The sequence below is a fragment of the Artemia sp. Qi Xiang Cuo genome, chromosome 5 (assembly GCF_049724085.1).
Source record: "Artemia sp. Qi Xiang Cuo chromosome 5, ASM4972408v1, whole genome shotgun sequence".
NCBI lineage: Eukaryota > Metazoa > Arthropoda > Branchiopoda > Anostraca > Artemiidae > Artemia > Artemia sp. Qi Xiang Cuo.
In genome coordinates, this window is record NC_142798.1 from 63,016,389 (window position 1) to 63,041,598 (window position 25,210).

At 37.3% G+C, this 25,210-nt stretch overlaps 1 protein-coding gene and 1 pseudogene across 1 annotated transcript in view; one reads left to right on the plus strand and one right to left on the minus strand.

The window, feature by feature from the left end:
- LOC148952362 (splicing factor 3B subunit 3-like) overlaps window positions 1-25,210 on the minus strand; it is a 54,504-nt gene that overhangs the window by 25,980 nt on the left and 3,314 nt on the right. The window contains 6 exon segments of the mRNA XM_089089834.1: window positions 1,017-1,172; window positions 3,689-3,867; window positions 7,375-7,616; window positions 14,403-14,657; window positions 21,424-21,596; window positions 23,710-23,880. Coding sequence (XP_088945960.1) covers window positions 1,017-1,172; window positions 3,689-3,867; window positions 7,375-7,616; window positions 14,403-14,657; window positions 21,424-21,596; window positions 23,710-23,880 — 1,176 coding nt within the window.
- Window positions 4,557-5,713, plus strand: LOC148952364 (E3 ubiquitin-protein ligase NRDP1-like; annotated as a pseudogene).

Sequence of the window (25,210 nt, forward strand, 5' to 3'; positions counted from 1 at the left end):
GCATTGGTGTTTTCTTTTTATGTCAACATTGGCGCCAGCTTCTCTTCGTGTAAGTAGCCTATACTCTGAATGAACTGTAAAAATGAAACTCAATTGAAAAACCTTTTAGCACAGTTTGTTTGAGACAACTAGAAAAAAACAACAACTAAAAACATCAAAACCACACAGATACTCTTTAAATTGTAAAATATATAATTTCCTTTGTTATTACGAAGAGAACACAGTACGACTATGTTCAATGGGAGATCAGGTAAAACTCAAACGTAAAAATTAAAACGTAAAAAGCCGAGTAAAATTTAACAAATACTTGCAGATCATCTCCTTAAAATTGATTTTCCTCTTAATTCAAAACCCCTCAAAATTATTATCACCATTACTAGAGGTACACATGACCAAGGTAAAACATCAAGAATATTTTCTCTCTTTAATGGAAGGGGAAACGCTTCCCTTAGGCAAATCTGGACATGGCGTTTATGCATCGCCATTACAACAGGTGCACACAGCCTATTTCCGGAAAATAAACCCACCAAAGCATAATGGCAATACGCTATGGGGGTCAGAAAATGGTTCCAGGTGCACATGACCAAGGTAAAACATCAAGATAAATTTCTCTCTTTAATTGAAAGGGAAACGCTTCCCTTGGGCAAATCTGGACATGGCGTTTATGCATCGCCATTACCACAGGTGCACACTGCCTATTTCCGGAAAAGAAACCCACCAAAGCACAATGGCAATACGCTAAGGGGGGTCAGAAAATGGTTCCAGGTGCTTCCAGAAGATTTTGGGGCCCACGTTAGACCGAAATCAAAAGTATCTTTATCGTACAACCGGATGAATACCTGGATAGGCAGTGCCTGCACCAGAACTTATTTTAATATGTCGCCTTTTTAAATTTCCCTTCTCAACAAAATAAAATAGAAACCTTTCATTCAGAAACCTAAATTAATAGATAAAATAGCCAACAATTAGCATATAAATAATTCCTACTAAGAATTCACAGTGTTATATATATTTACCATCAGCACGTCTTTTGACTGTCCAAACCGCATTAGGGTTACCAGGCAATTCAGACACAGCCATCTCAGACACTTCTAGCCCATGACGCAAAACCCTTAGTGAGGAACGGGGTCCCCTTCCGCACAAGGTATATAACTGGGGGGTGTCTTCATTGGCTAGAAAAGAAAAATATTTTGAAAAACTCGAATAATACAACTCATTGAAAGAGATGCTTTTTAATATTTCAGAAAAAGATGTTATCAAATTCATAGGATTTCAGTCGGGAAAAGAAGACATATTTTTAGCAGTCATCATGAGATTCCAATGCTCAACGATTTTAAGCCTATTTTATAAACCTGACATAAGAATTACAAACTATAAGACATTTTAAATTTACTAATGCTATAATAACAATTTTACAATATACAGTCGAAGTAAATTTTTCGTTTCATAAGTGATAAGGAGTTAAATATTGGTCCAGGGGTCCCAAATCCTCGATTCCAAAATCGAAGCTAATTGACGCATGTCTGATAAAAGTACGCATACACTAAGTAAAACAAAATTAAAATCTCCTTTAAACACTAATTCGCTTCTCACTTCCGAAAAGCCATGACTTTTCATCTCTATTTTTCCTTTCCTCTTCCACCTTTTTCTACTCTATAACTTTACTCAGCCTTTTTACTTTACTCTTCCGCCTAATACGAAGAAAATACGTTTTTATGATTATAATGTACGCCTTTCAAAACGGGAGGCCTTAAGTGTTGGTTCAAAGAAACAGGCCTTATCCACGAAAAGCTCACGAAGATAGCTGTTAATATGACTTTCCACTGTTTTGCAACGAAATTATACAGAATACTAAATAGCAAGAAATATGGAAAAATCTACCTTTGTATCAAAAGCCTTCCTCTAAGAAGGCTATCTCCGTCATGCATCATGCTAAATCCTGATTGGCTCCTCGGTAAGAACCAACGTTGCCAACGCAGCACAACTGTACCGTTTCTGGTACATTTTGGTTTTACTTGCCCTTTTCTAAATCTAATATCTATCTGTACAAGGTTTATCGACAACGATTTTAAGCCTATTTTATAAACCTGATATAAGAATTACAAACTAGATTTTACAGTTTACTAGATTTTATTACAACAATTATAAAAATTACAAATTTTTCGTTTCAGAAGTGACAAGTAGTTAAATATTGGTCAAGGGGTCCCAAATCCTCGTTTCCAAAATCGAAACTAATTGACGCATGTCTAATACAAGTACGCATACACTAAATATAACAAAAATTAAAATCTCCTTTTAAGCACTAATTCCCTTCTCATTTCTGAAAACACATTGACTTTTGATCTCTATTTTTCCTTTACTCTTCCACCTTTTTCTACTATATTACTTTACTTTACTCAGCCTTTTTACTTTACTCTATTTTTCTTTACTCTTCCACCAAATACGAAGAAAATACGTTTTTATGATTCTAATGTACGCCTTTCAAAACGGGGGGCCTAGTGTTGGTTCAAAGAAACAGGCCTTATCCACGAAAAGCTCACGAAGATAGCTGTTAATATGTCTTTCCATTGTGTTTTGCAACAAAATTATACAGAATACTAAATAGCAGGAAATATGGAAAAAAAATATATACCATTGTAAGCCCTCCTCTAAGAAGGCTATCTCCGTCATGCATCATGCTAAATCCTGATTGGCTCATCGGTACGAATCAACGTTGCCAACGCGGTACAACTGTACCGTTTCTGGTACATTTTGGTTTTACTTGCCCTTTTCTGACTCGAATATCTATCTGTACAAGGTTTATCGGCAAATTTCATCTTTTTACGCTAAATTTTTAACCTGCTCTTCAGATGGTAGCCTACAAATTAATCCCTTTCGATAATATTTTAGTAAGAAAGCTGGTACAGTTTATTTCAAAGCGTTGACAACGCTGGTGCGAATACCATTAGATAAAAATCTTTTACTAGGAATATGAAAAACATGTTGTGTTAATAATGCGGGCTTTTCATAGTCACTTTTAATGGACAAATCACCAATGATATACTTTGTTTTCTGCTCTAAAATCTCGAGTTTCAGATCAATTTGAAATTCACTTTTCCTTTTGAATCCAAACATTAACCACCAATGCTTGTGTATCTGAGAGGGATACCATCATATTCCTACTTATGCCTAGAAATACCATATTTCTACCTGTGCATATTGAAAAGCTGAGAAGCTTCCTTATTGATCCTAATCACTACTCAATACCTACGTACACTGTGTTAATCCTCCTTTGTGAATAATTTAAGTAGTTCTATAATCTTAAAAAGGATTAGAGAAAAAAAAAAGTCAAAACCAATGATTATGTACATTTTGATTAACATTTTTTATAAAAAGGAAAAATAAGGACACTTACTATGTCATTAAGAGGAAAGGCTAAAAAAATCATGCCTAGAAGGTTGAATAGAAATAAAGTAGACTATTCGCTAAAGCCAGGTAGAAATAAGACTGATTATCACTAGACAGCGAACAAATCAGACCATATTAACACTAATTTTCTTTTTTCAAAGGAGTTCTTTAACTTGAATAGCTAACTTATATTTAGCAAAAAGTTGTTTTTTTAATAGGGTTAGCGAAGAATCCCCATGGTGACCTGGTAATTCAATGACTCACACTCAGAAAGAAACTGTAAAACAAGAGGTAAAATTACCCAAATCGGATATATGACAAGATAAGATTGGTGACAAGGATTCAATTTCATCCACGAGGACTAAATTCTTAAGGGCTCTAGGGGCGAAGAAAAACGTCTCTCCTTCTTCCAAAGGCATAGCTGAGCTGAATTCTGGTTCGTCATCATCATCACCAAGGTGAGCAATTTGGTAAAGAAAACTGAAAAAAAAATTATAAAAGAAGCTTTTTTAAGTTTTGTAGCATTTATGTCTTACAAATTGGTGCTTGATCAGGTCCAAAAAATATAATCATACAATCAGGTGAAACACGGACGGACAGTGCATCATTTCAGTTGTAGGCCAAGAACGTTACATTCACAAATTATAACTAAGATATTCTGCCAAAATTTTAACTTAAAATTATATTTTAAACCAGATTACTATTATATTATTATTAGGCTATAATCTTGTGAAATCATGAGTTAAAATTATCGATTCCCCTCGAAACCATTTACTATTTTTTATGTTTGCATAACTCCTTAAAAAAAGAAGAGAACGGAAATTAGGCCGAGGCTATTAGCACCCCCCCCCCCACCACATTGATTGAAAAAAAATTCAAATACTTTCAGTTTCAGTATTGTTAAACTCTGAAGAATACTCTAAAACATAATTTGCCTAATTTCTTTTTTTAAAAAAATTATTTAGTCTTGCATTTAAGGAGTGTTTTTCAAAAATTCTGTCTACCCATAGGTAAATTCCTGCAACTCGAGAGAAAACCCGTTAGGTAACACACCTATCGGCTATTTCAGTAAGTACGGCATTAAATTATATCGTAAGATCAGCTCACATTTGGGGGCTTTACGGCATCTATATATACGGCATCTTTTTTTTCTTTCTTTTCCTCCTCAGATGGCTTGGCACTGGAACATCGAAGTTGTTTAATGGCCCATTTTAAAGGAAATTGATGTGGTTAAAAATCTTTAATATATTAGTATAATTTTTTTTTTCAAACTAATCAATTTTGTACGAAAAACTGCATTTTTCTATAACGCTGTTGTAGCTTGTTATTAACATCAAGAATTTGTCACATCTGCGAGCTTATTTGCTCATTTGTTCTGGATGATCCTGTCCAGGTCCCAACATGTGAACATGCGTTTTGTAATAGCTGCATTACAGGGTGGTTAACTAGGAACAAGACATGTCCTAGAGATAGGACATATTTAACTATTGATGCTCTAAAGCCTGCTCCAATGATCCTGAGAATCTTTTTTTTTCAGATTATCCTTGACCTGTAAAAACCATGGATGCCCTGCCATTTTGATACTGTAAAGACTTGATGATGCACATCTTCTAGAATATAATTTCGATCCTAAGACCTATTACTGGCCAATCAGGATGTAGAACTACTGTACCCTTTGAGGAATATGGAATTTGCACATAACTGTGTGCAAAGTTAGAAGGTTGAAATTGAAATTTTGGAATCAAAATTGGCAATAATTCAAAAAGAAAATGAAGAAAAAATGTCAAAGATGCAATCAGAATTGGAATTACTTAAAGCAGAAATTGATACATTAAAAAAAGGAAACTCGGAGAAACAGCCACAAAGCTCAGATTCAGAATTGTTACCATTAGCTGAATAAAGTCAGACAGTTAATCAGGGTACAGTACCTGCAGATAGTAGATCATTAATAAAGTCTCAAAGCATCAATGTCTTCAGTCCTTTCGTTCGATTATTCGACCCACAACCTGATTGTGTGCTTTTACGGAAAGCCAGACTTTTTCTATCCCAGTCTGGATGTCTGTTGGAGATAGTCAGCACTTTGATTGAGAACTCAAACGAAAGTCGATGCCCTCCTGGCCTACGTTCCGAAGCTCCAAGAGCAAAACTTTTTCCAACGCTCGAAGAGCAAACGTATCACTTTCGCTTTTGGGGTAATTCCCCTATTGGTATTGGTATATGCATTATAACGGCATCGGAGACCGCCCACATGGACCAAAACATTTTTGTTACTAATCCTGGATTTTTGTTATTAACACGTAACGTAAACACACTAAAAATAGTGTAAGATTGTGTCAGATCTGACACTATCTATAAATTGTGTCTAGAAAAAGTGTCAGTAAGGGCCGAAGTCGATTGAATCATTGACTACTGCCCTCTTAGCCAAAAAAGTGCATTTCCACACATCGGACACTGGGTCATTGAGAGTTTCAATATAGAAGATACCTACTTACGCCACTTGTCCTACCTTGTTAGTTGTTCTAGATCATTGACAAGTAAGGTACGACTTTCCGGTACTTGTATAGCTCAGCTCCATTTAACCTAACCCAACTCATTACAGGAGTTGAACTGCACTGACTTCAATTCAACCTATCGCGGCTCCTGCAGTAGCTACAACATAGTAAACAATGAACCACGTCCCATAGTATCTGTAAAATAGTTGGGGACCAAAAACTATAAACTGTTCCTTGCTCATATGTTGTATGACTCATTGACCAATCCGTTTTTCTTTTCAAATATTTGGCTAATATTAATGAACAGAAGACAGAACCAATTTGTAATAAGTTCTTGTCTTAATAATAAGTTATTTTCAGCGTGGAATAATCAGATTAGGTACCAATCTTTTAGTCAATCAAAGTCCAGCGCATTGTTGCCCAATCGCTGTCAAGCAAAAATACAAACCAATACGAAAAAAATGTGCTGTGAGTTTCTTACTACGGAACTACTAGCAGTATATGGTCCGTGAACCTCGCTTTTTTTGAATATAATAAGAATTTTGGCTGCTGAGCTTTTGATATACACTAATCTATCCCTACATCTGTAGTAAAATCTACATCTTTTCAACGGTCTTGAGAAACATCTAAAATATAACCCTGAAACCTGAAAATTTTTTGGTGCAAGTGGTTCCCACTAGAAAGTTCACGAAAAGTTTTCATCGGATACATGTTACACGAATTGTTCTCTAGATTTTATACTTTTTCCAACTGACTCTACAGAAGGCCTCTGAATTCAGTGATGAAGAATAGAGCCAGTGACGAGCAATGCAAGGATAAGAAGGAAAAATAACTTAAAAACCGTATTATTCTAGGGTTCTTGGTTACGGCACAAAATAGGAATTCTTGTTAAATACAACTGTGAATAGTTGATAGTTGAAAGCAATGTAAATGGCAGGAAAGTTGAAGTTGTAGGATGTTAGACTAAACGATGGAAGGTTAACACATAATAGAGCCCTTCCCATTCTTTTTCAGTAGTCAAATTCATTAAGTCCAACATTTAAAATAAATGTGACTAATGGATCATTTTATAAGTGAAAGATTTGATTCAGTTATATTCCTGTTTTCTCCTCTGTTCGTTTTTGGCCTTGGAGCCTTATGGGGAAGACGCCATTAAGCCTGTTATTGTTGCAAAATTAGTCAAATAAACAAACTAATAACTTACAATGCATTTAGTTCTGCCATTGAACTCTCCGAAGAAAATGTTTAACATTCCAAAATTGGACCGTCGTCTCCGACCTAAACCGTGATCGGGACTATTAGTACACTTTATGAAACTAAGACGATCAATACCTTGTTGGTAACTTCGGGCACAGCTCTCACTAAGAGTTACCTATTAAAGGTTTTCGATTGGATTCAACTTCATGTTTTTTCCCCTCGACTTCTAGGGAATTGTAATATCGAATTCTGATAAAAAAAAAGAAAAGAAAAAAAAAGATTCCATTAGGTGACTTACTGATTCCCAAACTCGGACGCAACAAATAGGAAGCCAGTTTTGAGGACACACATAGAAATAGCAACAGGAACTGTGTCAAAATATTTCATTTTTATTTCTGTGACCATATCTTCTTCAGTTTCCAGGGTCACTTTGAAAATATCACCTTGCTCCGTTTGAACCAAAAAGAAAAACATAGACTTGGTTCTATGAGAGGCTGAACATACAAGGATCATCCCTCTTTCTGGGTCATCCAAATCATTCTACAAGATGAAAATTTTTTTGTTGAATTAGAAATGCATTAAGTCAATTTATAATACAATAAAAAAAAATTCAGTCATAAAAAGGATCTCGCGTTGAAAGCAAGAAAACCCGAGCCTAAAAGTTTCTCCGATTTATTCCCTCTTCCAACCACAGAAAGAAGATCAAAAGATATTAAATAAAATCAACAAAGCGGGAGAGCCTCTTTTCACAAAAACTATACATACAGACCTCAAACCGAAAGAAATTGAAAATTTAGATTCAAAAGTTCCAAGTTATCAGCCCCAGAGAAATCAAAGTAGAAAAAATGCCATAACATATGTTCCACCTTTTTGTTCGACCATTAAAAGGATGAATTTTCAAAATTAAACAAGTTTTATGGACAAATAACATTTTTACGCTTGCTTTTGAGGCGATAGGAGGGGGAGCATATAAGAATCTTTCCTCTTTAAAAGAAGCTTTAATAAATTTTGAAACAATAATTATAATGTTTTCACAACAATAAGTCACAACACGTTTCACAACAATAAGTCCTCAAAAAGCAAATTATCAATAACATTCACTTTTTATTTGTTCAAAAAGATAAGAAAGGGGAAAGTCCAATTCTTGAATTGAACTACAACCCAAGGACAAAGGAATTTTTGCATAAAAATAGGGTATCTCAGATAAACTTAAAGAAGGAAATATCAAATAATGTCTGCTGATCTCATCAGCAGCAGCTGATCTCATCTAGTGTTAGGATCGACACTAGCAGTCGGCACCGTTTCTGTTTTTGGCCAAAACAGAAACGGTAAAAAACGGCATTTAAAAAACGGAACAGAAACGAAAACGGTAAAAAAAAAAAAAGGAAATCCGTTCCTGTTTTTCCGTTTTTTTACCGAAAAACAGAAACGACCTGTTTTTACTTAAAAAACGGCCGTTTTAACAGATATTTCTGGGTTTTTTTTTCAGTTTCTTTAGATTTACGAGAGTAAAGTGAATATTTATTAACATAGATTAATAAAAAAGACCAAATATACAAAAAGACCAAATATACAAAAAGACCACATAAATTAAAATTTGTCACTTAAAAACATTCGGAGTTCAAGTGACTTTGCAGTCATTCGTGAGCACTACTTTCGCGTAAAGTACCCAGCAATACTAAATGCAATCTCACTGGGTACTGAAGTTGCAGGGACTGATAGATGCATACATGCAATTTCACTTAACTCCGGGTAAGTGTAAAAGTAATCAGACCAAAATTCTAGTGGATCAGAATTATTTTGTCCTGATCTTCGTCTCTCTCTCAAAAACACAGGAACTCTCTCCTCATATGCCCTGATAATATTTGCTGCCACGCTGTCAATGCTCATACTGTTGGCATTTTGCCTCGTAGAGTTCATCCGTAACCCAGTCGTGCCGAGAAACTTAGAAAAAAAGCTGTCTTCTTGATCAAGAGTCTCTGGTGACCCTTTTCGGTTAGTCCCTGCCTTAGTAGGAGCGACGTCAATAGGGAAAGATGTGGAGTTCAATTGGATTGGATCGAGTTCTTCTGTTCTTCTCTGCTCGGAGATGAATTGCTGGAGAAGCGAGGAGATGGACTGACGAGCTGACTCTGTGTCTACATGTGTTATTTTTTCATAAATTGCAGGGTCCAAAAAGCCAGCTCTTGTGAAGAGCATCATATCAAACTTAGGACTGGCTGAAAAATATCTCCTGAGCTGAAAAACTTGAAGTTCCTTCAGCCCATTGATTGACTCAGCCATAATACTAGTATCTGGAGTCTGACAAAACAACAGTAATCCCTTAATCATCAGCACGACTTTGCTTGCCGAAACATAATTATATCCACTAGCTATCTCTGTTGCCTGTTTGAACGGGCGAAGAACCTCAATGACAGCTCCATGATGGACCACTCATTGCTGTGAAGTTCGAGCTCTCTAATCTTAGCGTCACGTAGGTTTTGGTTGAAGAAGTCGTGCAGTGGCTCTTTTCGGGCACAATACATTTCTATCATGGTAAGTGTGCTATTCCATCGAACATTCGTGTCTTTTGTGATGGATGGACTAAGATTATATGTCTTGCAGATAGCTTCAAAAAGATCGTGGGATTTGGAAGATACTTTCAGGATTCTAACTAGCTTTCGTTTTTTTACCAGTGCTGGTCCCAGCGTCAATACTTCACTAGAGACGCCTCTTTGTCTAGGTATTGAGCTCTCACTATCGCTGTCAAGGTCTGAATCATTTAATTCGGAGCTACTATGATCATCATTACTGCAGTCGGTATACCCAGTTTCTTCAATGTCATCATCTCCTACAATCAGGTCACGAAAGTCATCTTGTTCAGCAGTATCAACGTTGTCATCAGATTCTGAACCGGATCCTGAATCATTTAGGTGGGGAACAGTCACTAAATCTGCCGGGTTTCTGCATTCCCACAGCTTAAGGGCATTAGTCACCACGTTATGCAGGTTTTGTGCAAAGCATGAGCTTCGCATAATGCTTCTCTGAGAGCCTTTACTATATTAGCTCCCGAATCAGTAATTATAAAGTAGACTTTCCGTAGAATTCTGAACTTCTGGAGGCTACTACGGATTGCGCAAAGAATGTTGGCGCTAGTGTGAGCAACTTTTAGTCTCAAACTCAAGGATTCTATGCACCAGAGTGAGCTTGCCATCAGTGCTTTTCATCACATAATGAGCTGTAATACCTAGAAAGCCAGACCCCGTTCTTGAAGACCAGCAGTCTAGGGTCAAATTCAATTTCCGGACTTTCTGGAGTTCAGCTTTGAGCTGCTAGACCTTCATTTTCTTTGCTGTAACTAGATGTCTTGCAACAGTACGAGCTGAGGGGCCAGTAAGACCTCCTGTAAGTTTAGAGATTAGAGCCTTTACTCCTGGTTTTTCAAATATTGAACTAGGAAGCTTGTCAATGCAAACCGTTTTGCTACACAACTTGTTCAGCTGCTGCTGCTTTGTTGATTTCAAAAAATTTCTTATATCCCTTTTCTTTCCAGTGCCTTCAAATCGAGTTGGGTTAGTTTCACAGGATTGCTCGGCATGCTGAGCTGAGACAAGGCTGTAGAATGAGACTTCTTTGGAGCAGTACTTGGTTTAGGTTGTTCAGCAATTTTGTGTTTAACCATAAGGTGATTTTTAAACGATGTTGCAGACCCCTTTGTTGACTTCACATCTTTTTTGCAGTAATTGCAGGTAATTACAGCTGCTCCCTTATTCCTGGTCCCATGTTGCTCCCAGAACTTGACTTTCTTTGATGGAGGGCCCTCTAAGTTCTGAGTCAGAACTTGATGAAATATTTGATGCCAGATTTGATGCCATTTATGACAGCATGTGTATCGGTTCCTGCAAAGCATATCATTACTAAGTGCATGGAGCAGTGCAGGTCTAGTTACTCCTGTGATTGCAAATAAGAGTATGAAAGAAGAACAATTCAAGTAAAAAAGACACTTCTCTGTAGGACAGAGCATAATTTTATTCCATAAGCGAGTATCTTTTTTCTGTAATTGTGAATACTCCTCATATGGTATATTAAGGGAAATAAAAGTATAATATTAGTAATAGCAGGAAATAGTAAAGCGTAGGCCCAGGACTCTCTGATGTAGCTAGAAGATTTTATAATGCAGATAATAGATTGAATAATTAGACCATTGGAAATAAGCTGCTCCAAATATTTACTAAAGTATATGACATTTGCAGGATAAAGAATATCGAGGCTATTCACAATTCCTTCCTGGGTGCTGCAAGTGAACATGCCTAAAATCAACATGTCATTGGAAATTTTATACCCTCATGCTGAAGAATAGATCATCAACATTGTCAGCCTACTCCTTTGTTTAACAGTCCCTTGATTATAAATTTCAATCAACTAATTCAATTATGTTGATGTGAGAAACCAGGGGTAAAGGTGCAGATTAGTTCCCACTGATGAAACAACTTATTTCTTTCTGTATATTATTCAGTCAATTGGGCTGTAAAGTTGCACATATACTGTCCAGTAGAAACAGGATAAAAACAAATCTCTTACTATGGCTGGGTTCCAACCTTTTACTTTTCGTAAGCCTAGTAAGCCCTGCGGCACTCGCAGAGGCAAAATCAGCAAGATTCGTTGAGTAGCTCCTATATCTGACCATTGGATATCAAAGATTTTCTGTAGTTCCGCTTCTGCTAGTGCTACAGGGCATACTAGGGCAATGAAAATTAAATGGTTGGAACTCACCCTGTATATCCTGGTTCTGTTGGTAGGGCCTCTGTGTCCTACACTACAGGGGGAACTAATCTGGGTGATGGTGCAGTTTAGCAACCCCTGATAAAAACAACTTATTACTTACTGTATATTGTTCAGTCAATTGGGCTGTAAATTTGCACAGATAGGGTTCAGTAGAAGCTGGATGTAAACAAATCACTTCTTAGTGTATATCCTGGTTCTATTTGCAGGCCCTCTGCACCCTACGCTACTGGGGTAGCTAATCTGCACCTTTACCCAACCAGGTAACCATCTACTTACCAAGACTAACCAAAGGGTGTAAATCCAAATAGACTGCTTTAGATTAATTTTTACTATGGCGAATGTTTTCTTCAATAGCAAATCTTTTCTTCGGAAGACGTAAAGACAGCGCTTTTCGATTGATGGCAAGCATCGCAAATCCAATAAAAGTCGCTAGACTATGCTATGGTGCTATTCGTAATCAAAACACGGAAAATGAAGAAAAAGGGGTTTAAAAAAAAACAGAAACGGCAAAAACGGCCAGAAAAAAAACGAAACAGAAACAGGAACGGTACTAAAAAAAAAGGCTACCTGTTTTCTGTTTTTTCCGTTTTCAAAAAAAACAGAACAGAAAACGGTAGAAAAAACAGAAACAGAAACAGAAACGGGGCCGACCCCTAATCGACACCCTCAGCCCATTTTCTCAACATTTCTTTGTTCTTTATAATTTTTGTGTAGCTAAATTATTGTTCGTTATTATTATTATGATGAAATATACTGGTATATTTTCTGTAATAATTATACCCAGCTTTACGAGCCTCCTTTATGTTGGGGGTTAGTATATTTGGTACCGGTAAGTAAATTAAACAAAACAGTTAAAATTGTAGCTACTTCATATGGTAAATATATCAAGGAGTTTGGCAGTGAAAAACCTGTAACCATACCAAAGCGGAATGTAAGACCATTACGATTAGCTCCAAAACCATTTTAACTGAGATTAACCTTTAACCATAAAAGCAAAGAAAAATATTGACATGAACAATAGCCTGTGTGGTTTTAATTGCCATTAAATAACTTACAACTAAAATTTTCATTATTGAATCCTAGTGTTTAACTTAAATCAAATATCAAATCTATATTCTTATTTCTCATTAGTTGTATTCTTAATCTATATCGAATTTTCAAATTGATTTTACTTGGTTGCATCTACAAGCAAAAAATCGCACTGAAAAAATTGCATTCGCCATTGATACAAAGCAATCTTTGGCAATAAGTTTTGTTCAAAAAAAGTAGGACAGAAACATTGATTTAACTTTGGGAGTGGTTTTGTAAATGTTTTATACATCCATCGTTTGTTAAATTCTGTGAGTCTCTGAAATTGGCGAGTGTACGTGTCTATACATTGTTTGTGAAATTCTCCTTCACACCTAAACATAGGGGACAGACAATTCCCAAGATAACTCCAAGCCCCCTAGCCCTAAATATAACTGAAAATTACACTACTATATATTTTTGTCGGCGTGTGACTTATATATGTAAGTTCCTGTTACGAAACCCAAAAGGGTGGAAATTTGGAAAAAGACTGGAACAAAGAATTTGGGTTACTCGTAAGAGGAAAAACTGCCTTGTTATTTGTTTAGTTTAATAATGAGGTAACATTAGGGTACAATTAATCGGATACAAGTTTCAGGAAAAAAAAACCACAATGATGTGAAAAATAAAAAATGCCAAATGCTAGATGGCACTACTTATTTCGGGCCTTTGCCCCCCCCCCCTTTTTTCTTTATTATTATCTACCCATACTCATTGAAGTGGGACTGTAAATTTCCATTACAAATCATTTTTACTACTATGAATAATGTACCAGTTTAATACCAGGTCAATAGTGAATGACTGAGTACTGACCAACGATGCAAGAGCTGGTGTTTATATAGGCAACATTTCGACCAATCGGATCATTGGAATCGGACCAGAGATACATGTGCCTGAAAGTATGTCTGAGAAATACAAGCGAAAGGTCTCCTACGTTTAAGTATTTTCCATAAGAATAATGACTCCCGTGCACTAACGGTAATATTGGTCCGCGGTTAACTCCAATAAAATCAATGGCTATCATATTATTGTAAAGAATACACATCCTTCAATCTACACTTATCTTAATGAGGTTGAAAAGGCTTTTGGTATTATTATAACACCGTGAATACCCAAGTTAAAACAAAAATCCAATTTCTAAACCTAAGAACTTCGATTTAAATACGTGATAAACAGAATGCCAGTCATAAATACATAGACCTACTAACCTACTCCCTTGTTACCCACATATAAATATATTTCCACTGTGTTATGGTATCTTTGAATAGGAAACACACGACCCGCAGATGAGTTCTGGATTGAACATATTTCAGTCAATATCTAAAAATCTTCTACATACGATATCACCTTGTCCTTACGCGAACGCACGTATCCGTATCTTCAGAGACAATTTTATCTGTAATACTAAGTTCATTTAAGGATAGAATTAAAACAAAATTTTTAATAAAAGCAGATGGACGTATGATTGGACTAATAGCTGAGTTGGCCACTTACCCTTCGACGAGGAATAGGACATCTGATATCTGGTTGATCACCAACATTCTTGTAAGTAATGTAATTTTCAGAGCAAATGAGCACACCAGATGGGCCATCATTACCACCTGGTACAGTGATTAAGAAATTGGCATGCTCTTCAAGAGGTTCGGTATATTTACGAACCACATGATTCAGTCCTAGGTCAAGCTCGTAATAAGTTAAACTTGGCTTTGTTGCCATGGCTGCTTCGCCACTGGGGTCGTTATCAGCTTCCTGAAAAAAACTTAAATTATCTTACAAATGAATACCCTGTTTTTGGGTACAAATTACTCATGCAAATTAAGAAGTTCTAATTGAAACATAGCATAAGAATGGGACAAAATGCAGGTAGTACATTAAAAGCTTCAACTGAATAATTGTAAGAACTATGACACATAGGTTTAAGGTTGCTTATTTCAAGGACAATTCGTATTTGTTCTTTCCGTTTTTCCGAGCCAACCTAAAAGCTTATCCCTCAATTAGAAGGATAGTTCCGACACAAAGTGGAGGAGACACAAGGAGAAAAAATTGGGGGCAACTTTTTTTATTTTACAAGGGCGTATGATGTTCTCCTGTTCTCAGAAGGATATAGGCACGTAAAGCAACAGGAGAGGAAGAATCTTCTTCAAGTTTCTAAGTTCTTTCTCATACTTATCTTGTGCTTAGAAAACTGGAATTTTGGTTTTATCAGTGATCCCAAAATTAAATTGAATAATAGCAAAAAATGGGTGAACTATTACTTTCTGGAACCCAGAATATAGATCACCTCCCTCAACCCCTGAAGATATTTCATGCAACATGGTAAAAGCTGACCCTGTACACACAGCAGGGTTGCCAGAGGTTCAAGTGGTGAAAAATAGGGACTTCTCTAGGGACCATTCTGGACACAAAATGGATCCCGAAACTTCAGAAAGCTTTTGAAAGAAAAAGCAGTGACACAACAGCAAATGACACTTGACTAAGAAAAAAAAATGGGAATGATCATTTGCAGACATCTCCATGATCAGAGGTCAAGTGATAATAAAGAAACCGACCACATGAGAATATCTGCAAGAGAACGGAGGTGCTTTTTCCTTCATTTTTTCTGAACGCTTTACTTTCCAATTAAAAAATCAGATACAAAAATATACTGAAAGACATAAGGGGGTAACTAGAACACACAACCTATTTGTTTCCAATTTTTGCACTTTTTTCTACTGGAACAGAGATGAGATCAGTAATTGTTTCTTTGACCCTAACTGCTGTTGGTTCTTTGAGCCCCATCTATCATAGCCTCACTAGCTTTATCTCGACCACGTCCTTCTTTTCATTGCCGTTTTTGAGCCGGTTATGAGCTTCCTTCAGTAACTCGTCTGTGGCCTGTTCCTTGAAACCACACGCTTCTTTTTTTATTTGAGAGATTTTTCGAGAGTCTCTATTGTCTGTCTTTTCAAAAAGGTTTTAGCGAGCTGCTGCTCTCTCAGCCGTTCTCTTGCCTCCAAATCCGGCCGCTCTTTCTCAGTTTTTTCTTTCAAGGTTTTTTCCTGCAGTAGGTACAAATCATAGCTCTTTTTAGCGGATTTGGCCAGTTTTATCAAGTCTTCAATGACATCAACATTTTGCGCACGTCCTCCAAATAAACCCAGCCTATCTATCACAAACAGTTTTGCATTCAAAATTCACTCCTTCATGGAAGCTCTTCTTCGCTGAGAACTCACCCAGAAAAGGAAAAGCCCCACTCAATGCTGGCAGACCCGTGTGAAATCGTCAAAGCATTTTTCACGACTTCGTAGTTGGGATGTTTTCCTTCCTGGATCCACTTGCCGTCGATCCTTCCTGGCTAAGAGCTTCGGTTAAAAAATAAGCAAACTTAGTTCACCCGAAGGAATAGTTTTTGACCACTGCATCTCGGAACATTTATTTATATAAATCTGCTATTCCGTCTGCGGATTTCCCGGAATAGTCAGACTATCATCTTCGGAGCCCATATAATTTCTGCAACTGTTGTTTGTTCCCGCACTACGCAAGCACCAAGGTGTATGGGCAGTTTTTTCGGTTCACCGCTCTCCATGGAAGATGCTGCCGCGGGATAAGCTGATTCGACGTTAGCTTTATGCTAACATTCTTCTTATTTTCATCAGTTCTGGCGTGCTGAAGGGAAGCGTAGGAGCCCTTATGGAAGACAAGCGATGTATTCCAGATACAACAGTAGCAAGAGAACAGATCTCCCGGAATGGCTCTACACCACTCTTTCATTTGGTGTTCCGTTGCGCCTCTTTCTTTCAACCTAAACTCCCAGGAATTGCACTTTCCGATTCTTATTCAAACTGAAACTTCAAACCCTAGACTTTAAAAAAAGAAAAGACGTTAGAAGAAAAATATATAGGCTATTACCAAAAACGCATTCAAATAAAAAGGGGCGCTAGGAAGTAGTCTAATAGTTCGAGAAATATATGTAAGCTCAAAATCGTGCAAGAAACCTAGTTTTAACACCACCTCCTTCGTATTTTGTACTTGGAGCCATTCTCTTATTATTTTTTTCCCTGTGTCTAACAAACGGACACCCAGAAAATAATTTTCAAAGTAATCAAGAAAACCAATCGAACCCTACCGCCTCCTAGCCTGACTCCAGAGACAAAGGGGGTCACCCCTTTTCGTTACTAGTCTCTCTACTTTGTCCAGACAGTAAAACTGTAGCCTATAAAACAACCAGTTTTGTCTTTCTTAGACAAGCAAAAACAGGTTCCAAGAATCTCAATTGAAACAAAAATACTAAAAACCATATACTCACAGATATTGGTAGCCTTCAGGATACCGAGCTTTAAATCACAGCAAGAAAAGGGACTTTAGGGACCTTTATCAATTAAAAGAACCAATAGGGACCTTCACTAGATTTTAGGGACCTTCTCTCGATTTTAGGGACTTTGTGGCAGCCCTGTGAGTATTGCTTGGGGCTGTTTATTAGTGATTGGTGGGTGACTCTCTCCTCTCTTTTAAGAGACAAGATTTGCCCACCCAAGCTGGTTTGAAACTGGCAGGTGGTATCCTTAGGATCAAAGAAAATTCTTTTACAACAGGCAAACCCTGTCTCAAAATACCACTCCAATGGGGGAAGAGCTTTAAACCGAAGCAAGAAAAGGGGCTTTAGGGACCTTTATCAATTTTAAAGACCAATAGGGACCTTCACTCGATTTTAGGGACTTTGTGGCAGCCCTGTGAGTATTGCTTGGTGCTGTTTATTAGTGATTGGTGGGCGACTCTCCTCTCTTTTAAGAGACAAGATTTGTCCACCCAAGCTGGTTTGAAGCTGGTGGGTGGTATTCTTAGGATCAACGAAAATTCTTTTACAACAGGCAAACCCTGTCTCAAAATATCACTCCAATGGGGGAAGAGCTTTAAACCGAAGCAAGAAAAGGGGCTTTAGGGACCTTTATCAATTTAAGGGACCAATAGGGACCTTCACTCGATTTTAGGGACTTTGTGGCAGCCCTGGGAGTATTGCTTGGTGCTGTTTATTAGTGATTGGTGGGTGACTCTCTCCTCTCTTTTAAGAGACAAGATTTGACCACCCAAGCTGGTTTGAAACTGGCAGGTGGTATCCTTAGGATCAAAGAAAATTCTTTTACAACAGGCAAACCCTGTCTCAAAATACCACTCCAATGGGGGAAGAGCTTTAAACCGAAGCAAGAAAAGGGGCTTTAGCTTTACCAATTTTAAAGACCAATAGGGACCGTCACTCGATTTTAGTGACTTTGTGGCAGCCCTGCGAATATTGCTTGGTGCTGTTTATTAGTGATTGGTGGGTGACTCTCTCCTCTCTTTTAAGAGACAAGATTTGCCCACCCAAGCTGGTTTGAAACTGGCGGGTGGTATTCTTAGGATCAAAGAAAATTCTTTTACAACAGGCAAGCCCTGTCTCAAAATACCACTCCAAGCGAGGAAGATCTTTAAACCGAAGCAAGAAAAGGGGCTTTAGGGACCTTAATCAATTTAAGGGACCAATAGGGACCTTCACTCGATTTTAGGGACTTTGTGACAGCCCTGTGAGAATTGCTTGGTGCTGGTTATTCGTGATTGGTGGGTGACTATCCTCTTTTTTGAGAGAAAGATTTGCCCAACCAAGCTGGTTTGAAGCTGATGGGTGGTATTCTTAGGATCAAAGAAAATTCTTTTACAACAGGCAAGCCCTGTCTCAAAATACCACTCCAATGGGGGAAGAGCTTTAAACCAATACAGAGCTTTAAACCGAAGCAAGAAAAGGGGCTTTAGGGACCTTTATCACATTAAGGGACCAATAAGGACCTTCACTCGATTTTAGGGACTTTGTGACAGCCCTGTGAGAATTGCTTGGTGCTGGTTATTCGTGATTGGTGGGTGACTCCTCTCTTTTGAGAGAAAGATTTGCCCACCCAATCTGGTTTGAAGCTGGAGGGTAGGATTCTTAGGAACAAAGAAAATTCTTTTACAACAGGCAAGCCCTGTCTCAAAATACCACTCCAATGGGGGAAGAGCTTTAAACCGATACAGAGCTTTAAACCGAAGCAAGAAAAGGGGCTTTAGGGACCTTTATCAATTTAAGGGACCAATAAGGACCTTCACTCGATTTTAGGGACTTTGTGACAGCCCTGTGAGAATTGCTTGGTGCTGGTTATTCGTGATTGGTGGGTGACTCCTCTCTTTTGAGAGAAAGATTTGCCCACCCAAGCTGGTGGGTGGGTTTCTTAGGATCAAAGAAAATTCTTTTACAACAGGCAAACCCTGTCTCAAAATACCACTCCAATGGGGGAAGAGCTTTAAACCGAAGCAAGAAAAGGGGCTTTAGGGACCTTTACCAATTTTAAAGTACAATAGGGACCGTCACTCGATTTTAGGGACTTTGTGGCAGCCCTGTGAGTATTGCTTGGTGCTTTTTATTAGTGATTGGTGGGTGACTCTCTCCTCTCTTTTAAGAGACAAGATTTGCCCACCCAAGCTGGTTTGAAACTGGCGGGTGGTATTCTTAGGATCAAAGAAAATTCTTTTACAACAGGCAAGCCCTGTCTCAAAATACCACTCCAAGCGAGGAAGATCTTTAAACCGAAGCAAGAAAAGGGGCTTTAGGGACCTTTATCAATTTTAGGGACCAATATGGACCTTCACTCGATTTTAGGGACTTTGTGACAGCCCTGTGAGAATTGCTTGGTGCTGGTTATTCGTGATTGGTGGGTGACTATCCTCTTTTTTAAGAGAAAGATTTGCCCAACCAAGCTGGTTTGAAGCTGATGGGTGGTATTCTTAGGATCAAAGAAAATTCTATTACAACAGGCAAGCCCTGTCTCAAAATACCACTCCAATGGGGGAAGAGCTTTAAACCAATACAGAGCTTTAAACCGAAGCAAGAAAAGGGGCTTTAGGGACCTTTATCACATTAAGGGACCAATAAGGACCTTCACTCGATTTTAGGGACTTTGTGACAGCCCTGTGAGAATTGCTTGGTGTTGGTTATTCATGATTGGTGGGTGACTCCTCTCTTTTGAGAGAAAGATTTGCCCACCCAAGCTGGTTTGAAGCTGGTGGGTAGGATTCTTAGGATCAAAGAAAATTCTTTTACAACAGGCAAGCCCTGTCTCAAAATACCACTCCAATGGGGGAAGATCTTGAACCCGATACAGAGCTTTAAACTGAAGCAAGAAAAGGGGCTTTAGGGACCTTTATCAATTTAAGGGACCAATAAGGACCTTCACTCGATTTTAAGGACTTTGTGACAGCCCTGTGAGAATTGCTTGGGGCTGGTTATTCGTGATTGGTGGGTGACTATCCTCTTTTTTAAGAGAAAGATTTGCCCAACCAAGCTGGTTTGAAGCTGATGGGTGGTATTCTTAGGATCAAAGAAAATTCTTTTACAACAGGCAAGCCCTGTCTCAAAATACCACTCCAATGGGGGAAGAGCTTTAAACCAATACAGAGCTTTAAACCGAAGCAAGAAAAGGGGCTTTAGGGACCTTTATCACATTAAGGGACCAATAAGGACCTTCACTCGATTTTAGGGACTTTGTGACAGCCCTGTGAGAATTGCTTGGTGTTGGTTATTCATGATTGGTGGGTGACTCCTCTCTTTTGAGAGAAAGATTTGCCCACCCAAGCTGGTTTGAAGCTGGTGGGTTGTATTCTTAGGATCAAAGAAAATTATTTTACAACAGGCAAGCCCTGTCTCAAAATACCAGTCCAATGGGGGAAGAGCTTTAAACCGATACAGAGATTTAAACTGAAGCAAGAAAAGGGGCTTTAGGGACGTTTATCAATTTAAGGGACCAATAGGGACCTTCACTCGATTTTAGGGACTTTGTGACAGCCCTGTGAGAATTGCTTGGGGCTGGTTATTCGTGATTGGTGGGTGACTCCTCTGTTTTGAGAGAAAGATTTGCCCACCCAAGCTGGTGGGAGGGTTTCTTAGGATCAAAGAAAATTCTTTTACAACAGGCAAGCCCTGTCTCAAAATACCACTCCAATGGGGTAGAGATTTAAACCGATACAGAGCTTTAAACCGAAGCAAGAAAAGGGACTTTAGGGACCTTTATTAATTTAAGGGACCAATAGGGACCTTCATTCGATTTTAAGAACTTTGTGGCAGCCCTGACACAGCCAGGTGCTATTATAATAAAGCGTTGCTAGTAAATGTTGGTGTTTGCGGCAAATAAAAACAAAAGTTGTCGTTTAGTCAACAATTAACATACATCAGCTTACAAAAGAAAAGAAATAATGAGTAAACTCAATATTCTAAATAAACAGCACACAATAGTTTATTTAAACAGCACGGGAGTTAAACAGGCTATTCAAATGCAACCTGCTATGTCAACATATTTTATAGAAAGAAAAAATAAATTTAAGCAAAGTTAACAACAGGCTATACTTACTTTAAAAAATTTTTGACTGTAAATTCCTTAAACGAATAACCTATCCGCACCTTAGATATTTTGTCTCCCACCCGTAATTCTTTACAATAATTTCCGCCAGATAAATATATAATTAATAACATCTTTACCTCATAATCAATTTCTAAACAGGCAAATAATGGATTTTCAAAGCCAATGTCAACACCAACCATATGGTAAACAAGGGTATTTGACTTGTGTGCTTCTAATGGGGATGAAATGGTTAGACGAGCCTGTGCATCACGATTCAAAATATAAACCAGCTTCTGCTTCTCAACAGCACCTGGAAAAGAAATACAGCTTAGGACACGGTGAAAAGTGACAAACTAGCCCTACAATTAATAATAAATATCAGTGAGAGAGTTAAACATCAGTTTGATTCAGAAATCTGAATTTTCCTCATTTAAAACCAGAAAGTAAATTAGCCATACGTTGGCGACATCGAAGTTAAGTTTCCGAAATATATTCACATTTGAATTAAAATGAACGAAGACATCGAAGTTAAGTTTCCGAAATATATTCACATTTGAATAAAATGAACCAAGACATCGAAGTTAAGTTTCCGAAATATATTCACATTTGAATAAAATGAACGAATAATTGAAATATCAGCAATACGAATCACTTTCCATTCATAACTAAGAACATTTCAAGAAAATAGAATTGTGATTTAGTTTACAGAGAGAAGAGGTTAAAACTAGAAGAAAATGCAATAAATAAAACCAATGAGGTGTTGTTGAGGGATTACCCTTCTCCATTATCTTGGGTCCATGTCAGAGCGCCGAATGTACAACAGTTCTGTCACCCATCACAGTCCCTGCATCACATCGAGAACTTTCACCATACTTGGCACGCACCCCCTGGTGTACATTCTTCCTGGAAGTCGCAGAACCCTCGGATGCTACGAGGTAGAATTTCCTCTCGGAACCGAGAGGTCTGATCTTTTTCAATCCATGATCGGAGTATTTTTATTCACGGCTATAACGCTTTTCATAAACTATTTATATTTTCAGCCTTCAGACCTGATCACAATCCTTGATTGTTGACATCTGGCATTTATGCCGCATATTTGGGTCTTTTAATCTTCGGTAACAAAGTAAAGGCAAAGAAAGACAGATGATGCAGCATTGGACTTTAAGTCCCTACTAGCGGTGCCGTTCTCTGCTTCATGGTAACCGTTTGAAATTGTTTGAAAAATGATTATCATAAAATCACAACTTATATATTGTAATAAAATTCATACTACGACACTAAGAAAAATACATGATTTAAAGGTCCATTAATAAATATATTTGCACCATCTCAGGCACTCAATAGCATCAAAAAAATTAATGTTATATCGTCAACTTGGTTGTCACTGCAAAATGAGATATTTTACAACATTTCATAGAAGTTAATCCCATTCATATCCCTGGAAAATCTTTTTTATTGTTTTCATTGGTTCCTTGAAACCTAAACTAGCAGGAAAGTTTCACACAGATATTCAGAGGGCCTTTTTGTTTATTAAAATAGTTCATACTACTGATATAGAATCACTCATTACTTAGGCAGAAATTCTTAAAAGGCCCTTTCACAATCAGATTTTACTACTGCCGAGATTAAACTAGCACTAACTTGAGCCAATCAGGTCTTCCCAGAAATTGTCTTATTGGTTGATATCTTCTCTGAAAAATTCTGATTGGCTACATCTCAGTATTAATAAAATCTCAATGTAAATGGGTCTTAAATGTTCTTTGGTCTCAAACCAAGGACTATGAACTAGATTATCAGAGAAATAGTAGTAAAAACAATAACTCAGCTTCAGTCCTTAATGATTGCAAACACACATACTAAGAGATCCCCTAAGAATTTACTGGATGGACCTCCCCATATGAGAACTAGAAAATAATGCCCAATAAATTCACTAACGAAATTCGGACCTTCTTGGGAGATTTAAAAGGTTATGTATTAATAAATAGAAGTTACGCAACAGATTCTACGTCAAGTTCTCAAATGGTTCCAGATTCAAATTTTAAGATGGAAAAAAAGTCAAGTCCTACCCTAAATTCGAATAATTATCCAGGGATAAAATCTTGCCATTTTATTTATCATATTTATAAATTTAATACTCTGATCCCGTTTATATAACCACTCTGATGTTGTAATGCACAATCTATAAAACAGAGCAGATCCAAATGCTCAGAATAGTCATAAAAGTATATCTCTACACCTCACAGCTGAAAATGGCACCTTGATGTTTGTGATCAACATCTCAACTGGAAGTCAAATCGATGCTATGAACAGTAAATATCTGACACCGTAGTCAAATATTCAAATTGTCACTGTTGTCAAATATTATTTGCTGTTGCAATTAATAAAAAACCTTGTGTAGCAAATATGTAGCAAATTAATCTTACCAATCATGACTGCTCTGCCTTTGGGATCAATTGCTAAATACTGGCCAGGAACAATCCTTCTGCACCCACTTTTGCCAAATGTTTCTTGATGTACTTTTTCAAATACATTCTTCTGTGAGTTGTATTCCAGGATAACAATCCGTCCGGAGTCAGAACCAACAACAACAAAATCTGAAACATAAAAATGAACTCATATGATACACCTAGTGATACAAAGACCATTAGGATATAATTCAATATTCTCAGCTCAAAGTTGTTTTCATTTCCAAAAGAATCGAAAGTCTAACTTGTGTGAAACATCATTGAAAGCTTTAGAAGAAAGTCAACATTTTGAGATTCAAGTCTCACAGAACCCATTGAAAAAACGAGTCTAATCGCAGTTCAATGTTGCATTTATACATGCATCTGTTAAACTTTAGCATAGTAAAAATTACGAGATAATCAAGCTTTTAAGTGAAAATTTTCTGTCCATGGACGGTACCATCTTCCTTGATATAGAATGTAATATCAAAGCAGCAAAATAAGAACGCTTCCAAATTATTGAGTTTCAGATGATAAAAAATAAAATTGAAAACATGATGGACACTTTTTAAGAAAAATTATTATTTTAAACGGGTTTCTAATATCCATTTAATATCCACTAAATCATTTAAACAATAGGCTTTTTCTGAAGACATTGTTGGTCAACAATCTGATCTGACGTGACCTATTTTTTAATCAATAATCATGTTCAAGCGACCAGCCAAAGTTTTGTTGATCAACGTTGTGGATGAAAATGAACCAAAACTGAAATCGTTGGTGGTCAAACCTGTTGGTTAAATATTTCAAGGCATAACTGAGGCCCTAGACGGTCAATCATTTTGATCAAAAGTTTCCGTCAATCGATTGACGTGTGCTTTAATCAACCATCAATCGATCCTTCAATCGATCCTTCAATCTTGACCAAAGGTGATCTAACACACTGCTTTTTATCAAAAATGGTTGAGTCATTCAAACTTTCTATCAATATCCGTCAACGCTTGACTCAAGCGTCAAACAGGTTCCGAGTAGGTCAATCATGACTCAAGTGTCAAACAGGTTCCGAGTAGGTCAATCATGTTTGAGTTAATCGATTGACATAAGCTTTTGATCAAAATGATTGACCGTCTAGGGCCTCCTTAAGATCATGAAGAAAATCGTTTTTGTTTGTACAATTCTTAGGGGGAAAGGCAGTTACTTTGCCATAAAGGTTGTTATATTTATTATGAGCTTCATCTCTTACCTAAACTAATACATGAAAAGGTAGTTTCTTTGAAATTTCCTCCTCTTTCATCTCCAAAGAGCACTTAAGATCTGACCATTCGTTGGAGAACTTTCACGATTTACTCCAAGTATATGGAACCACAACGTCTTTAAAGTTATTAAAATAAAAGAAAACAAGTTTTTTTTTTAAACTAAAAGTAAGGAGCGACATTAAAACTTAAAAAAAACCAGAAATTATTCCGTATATGAAAGGGGCTGT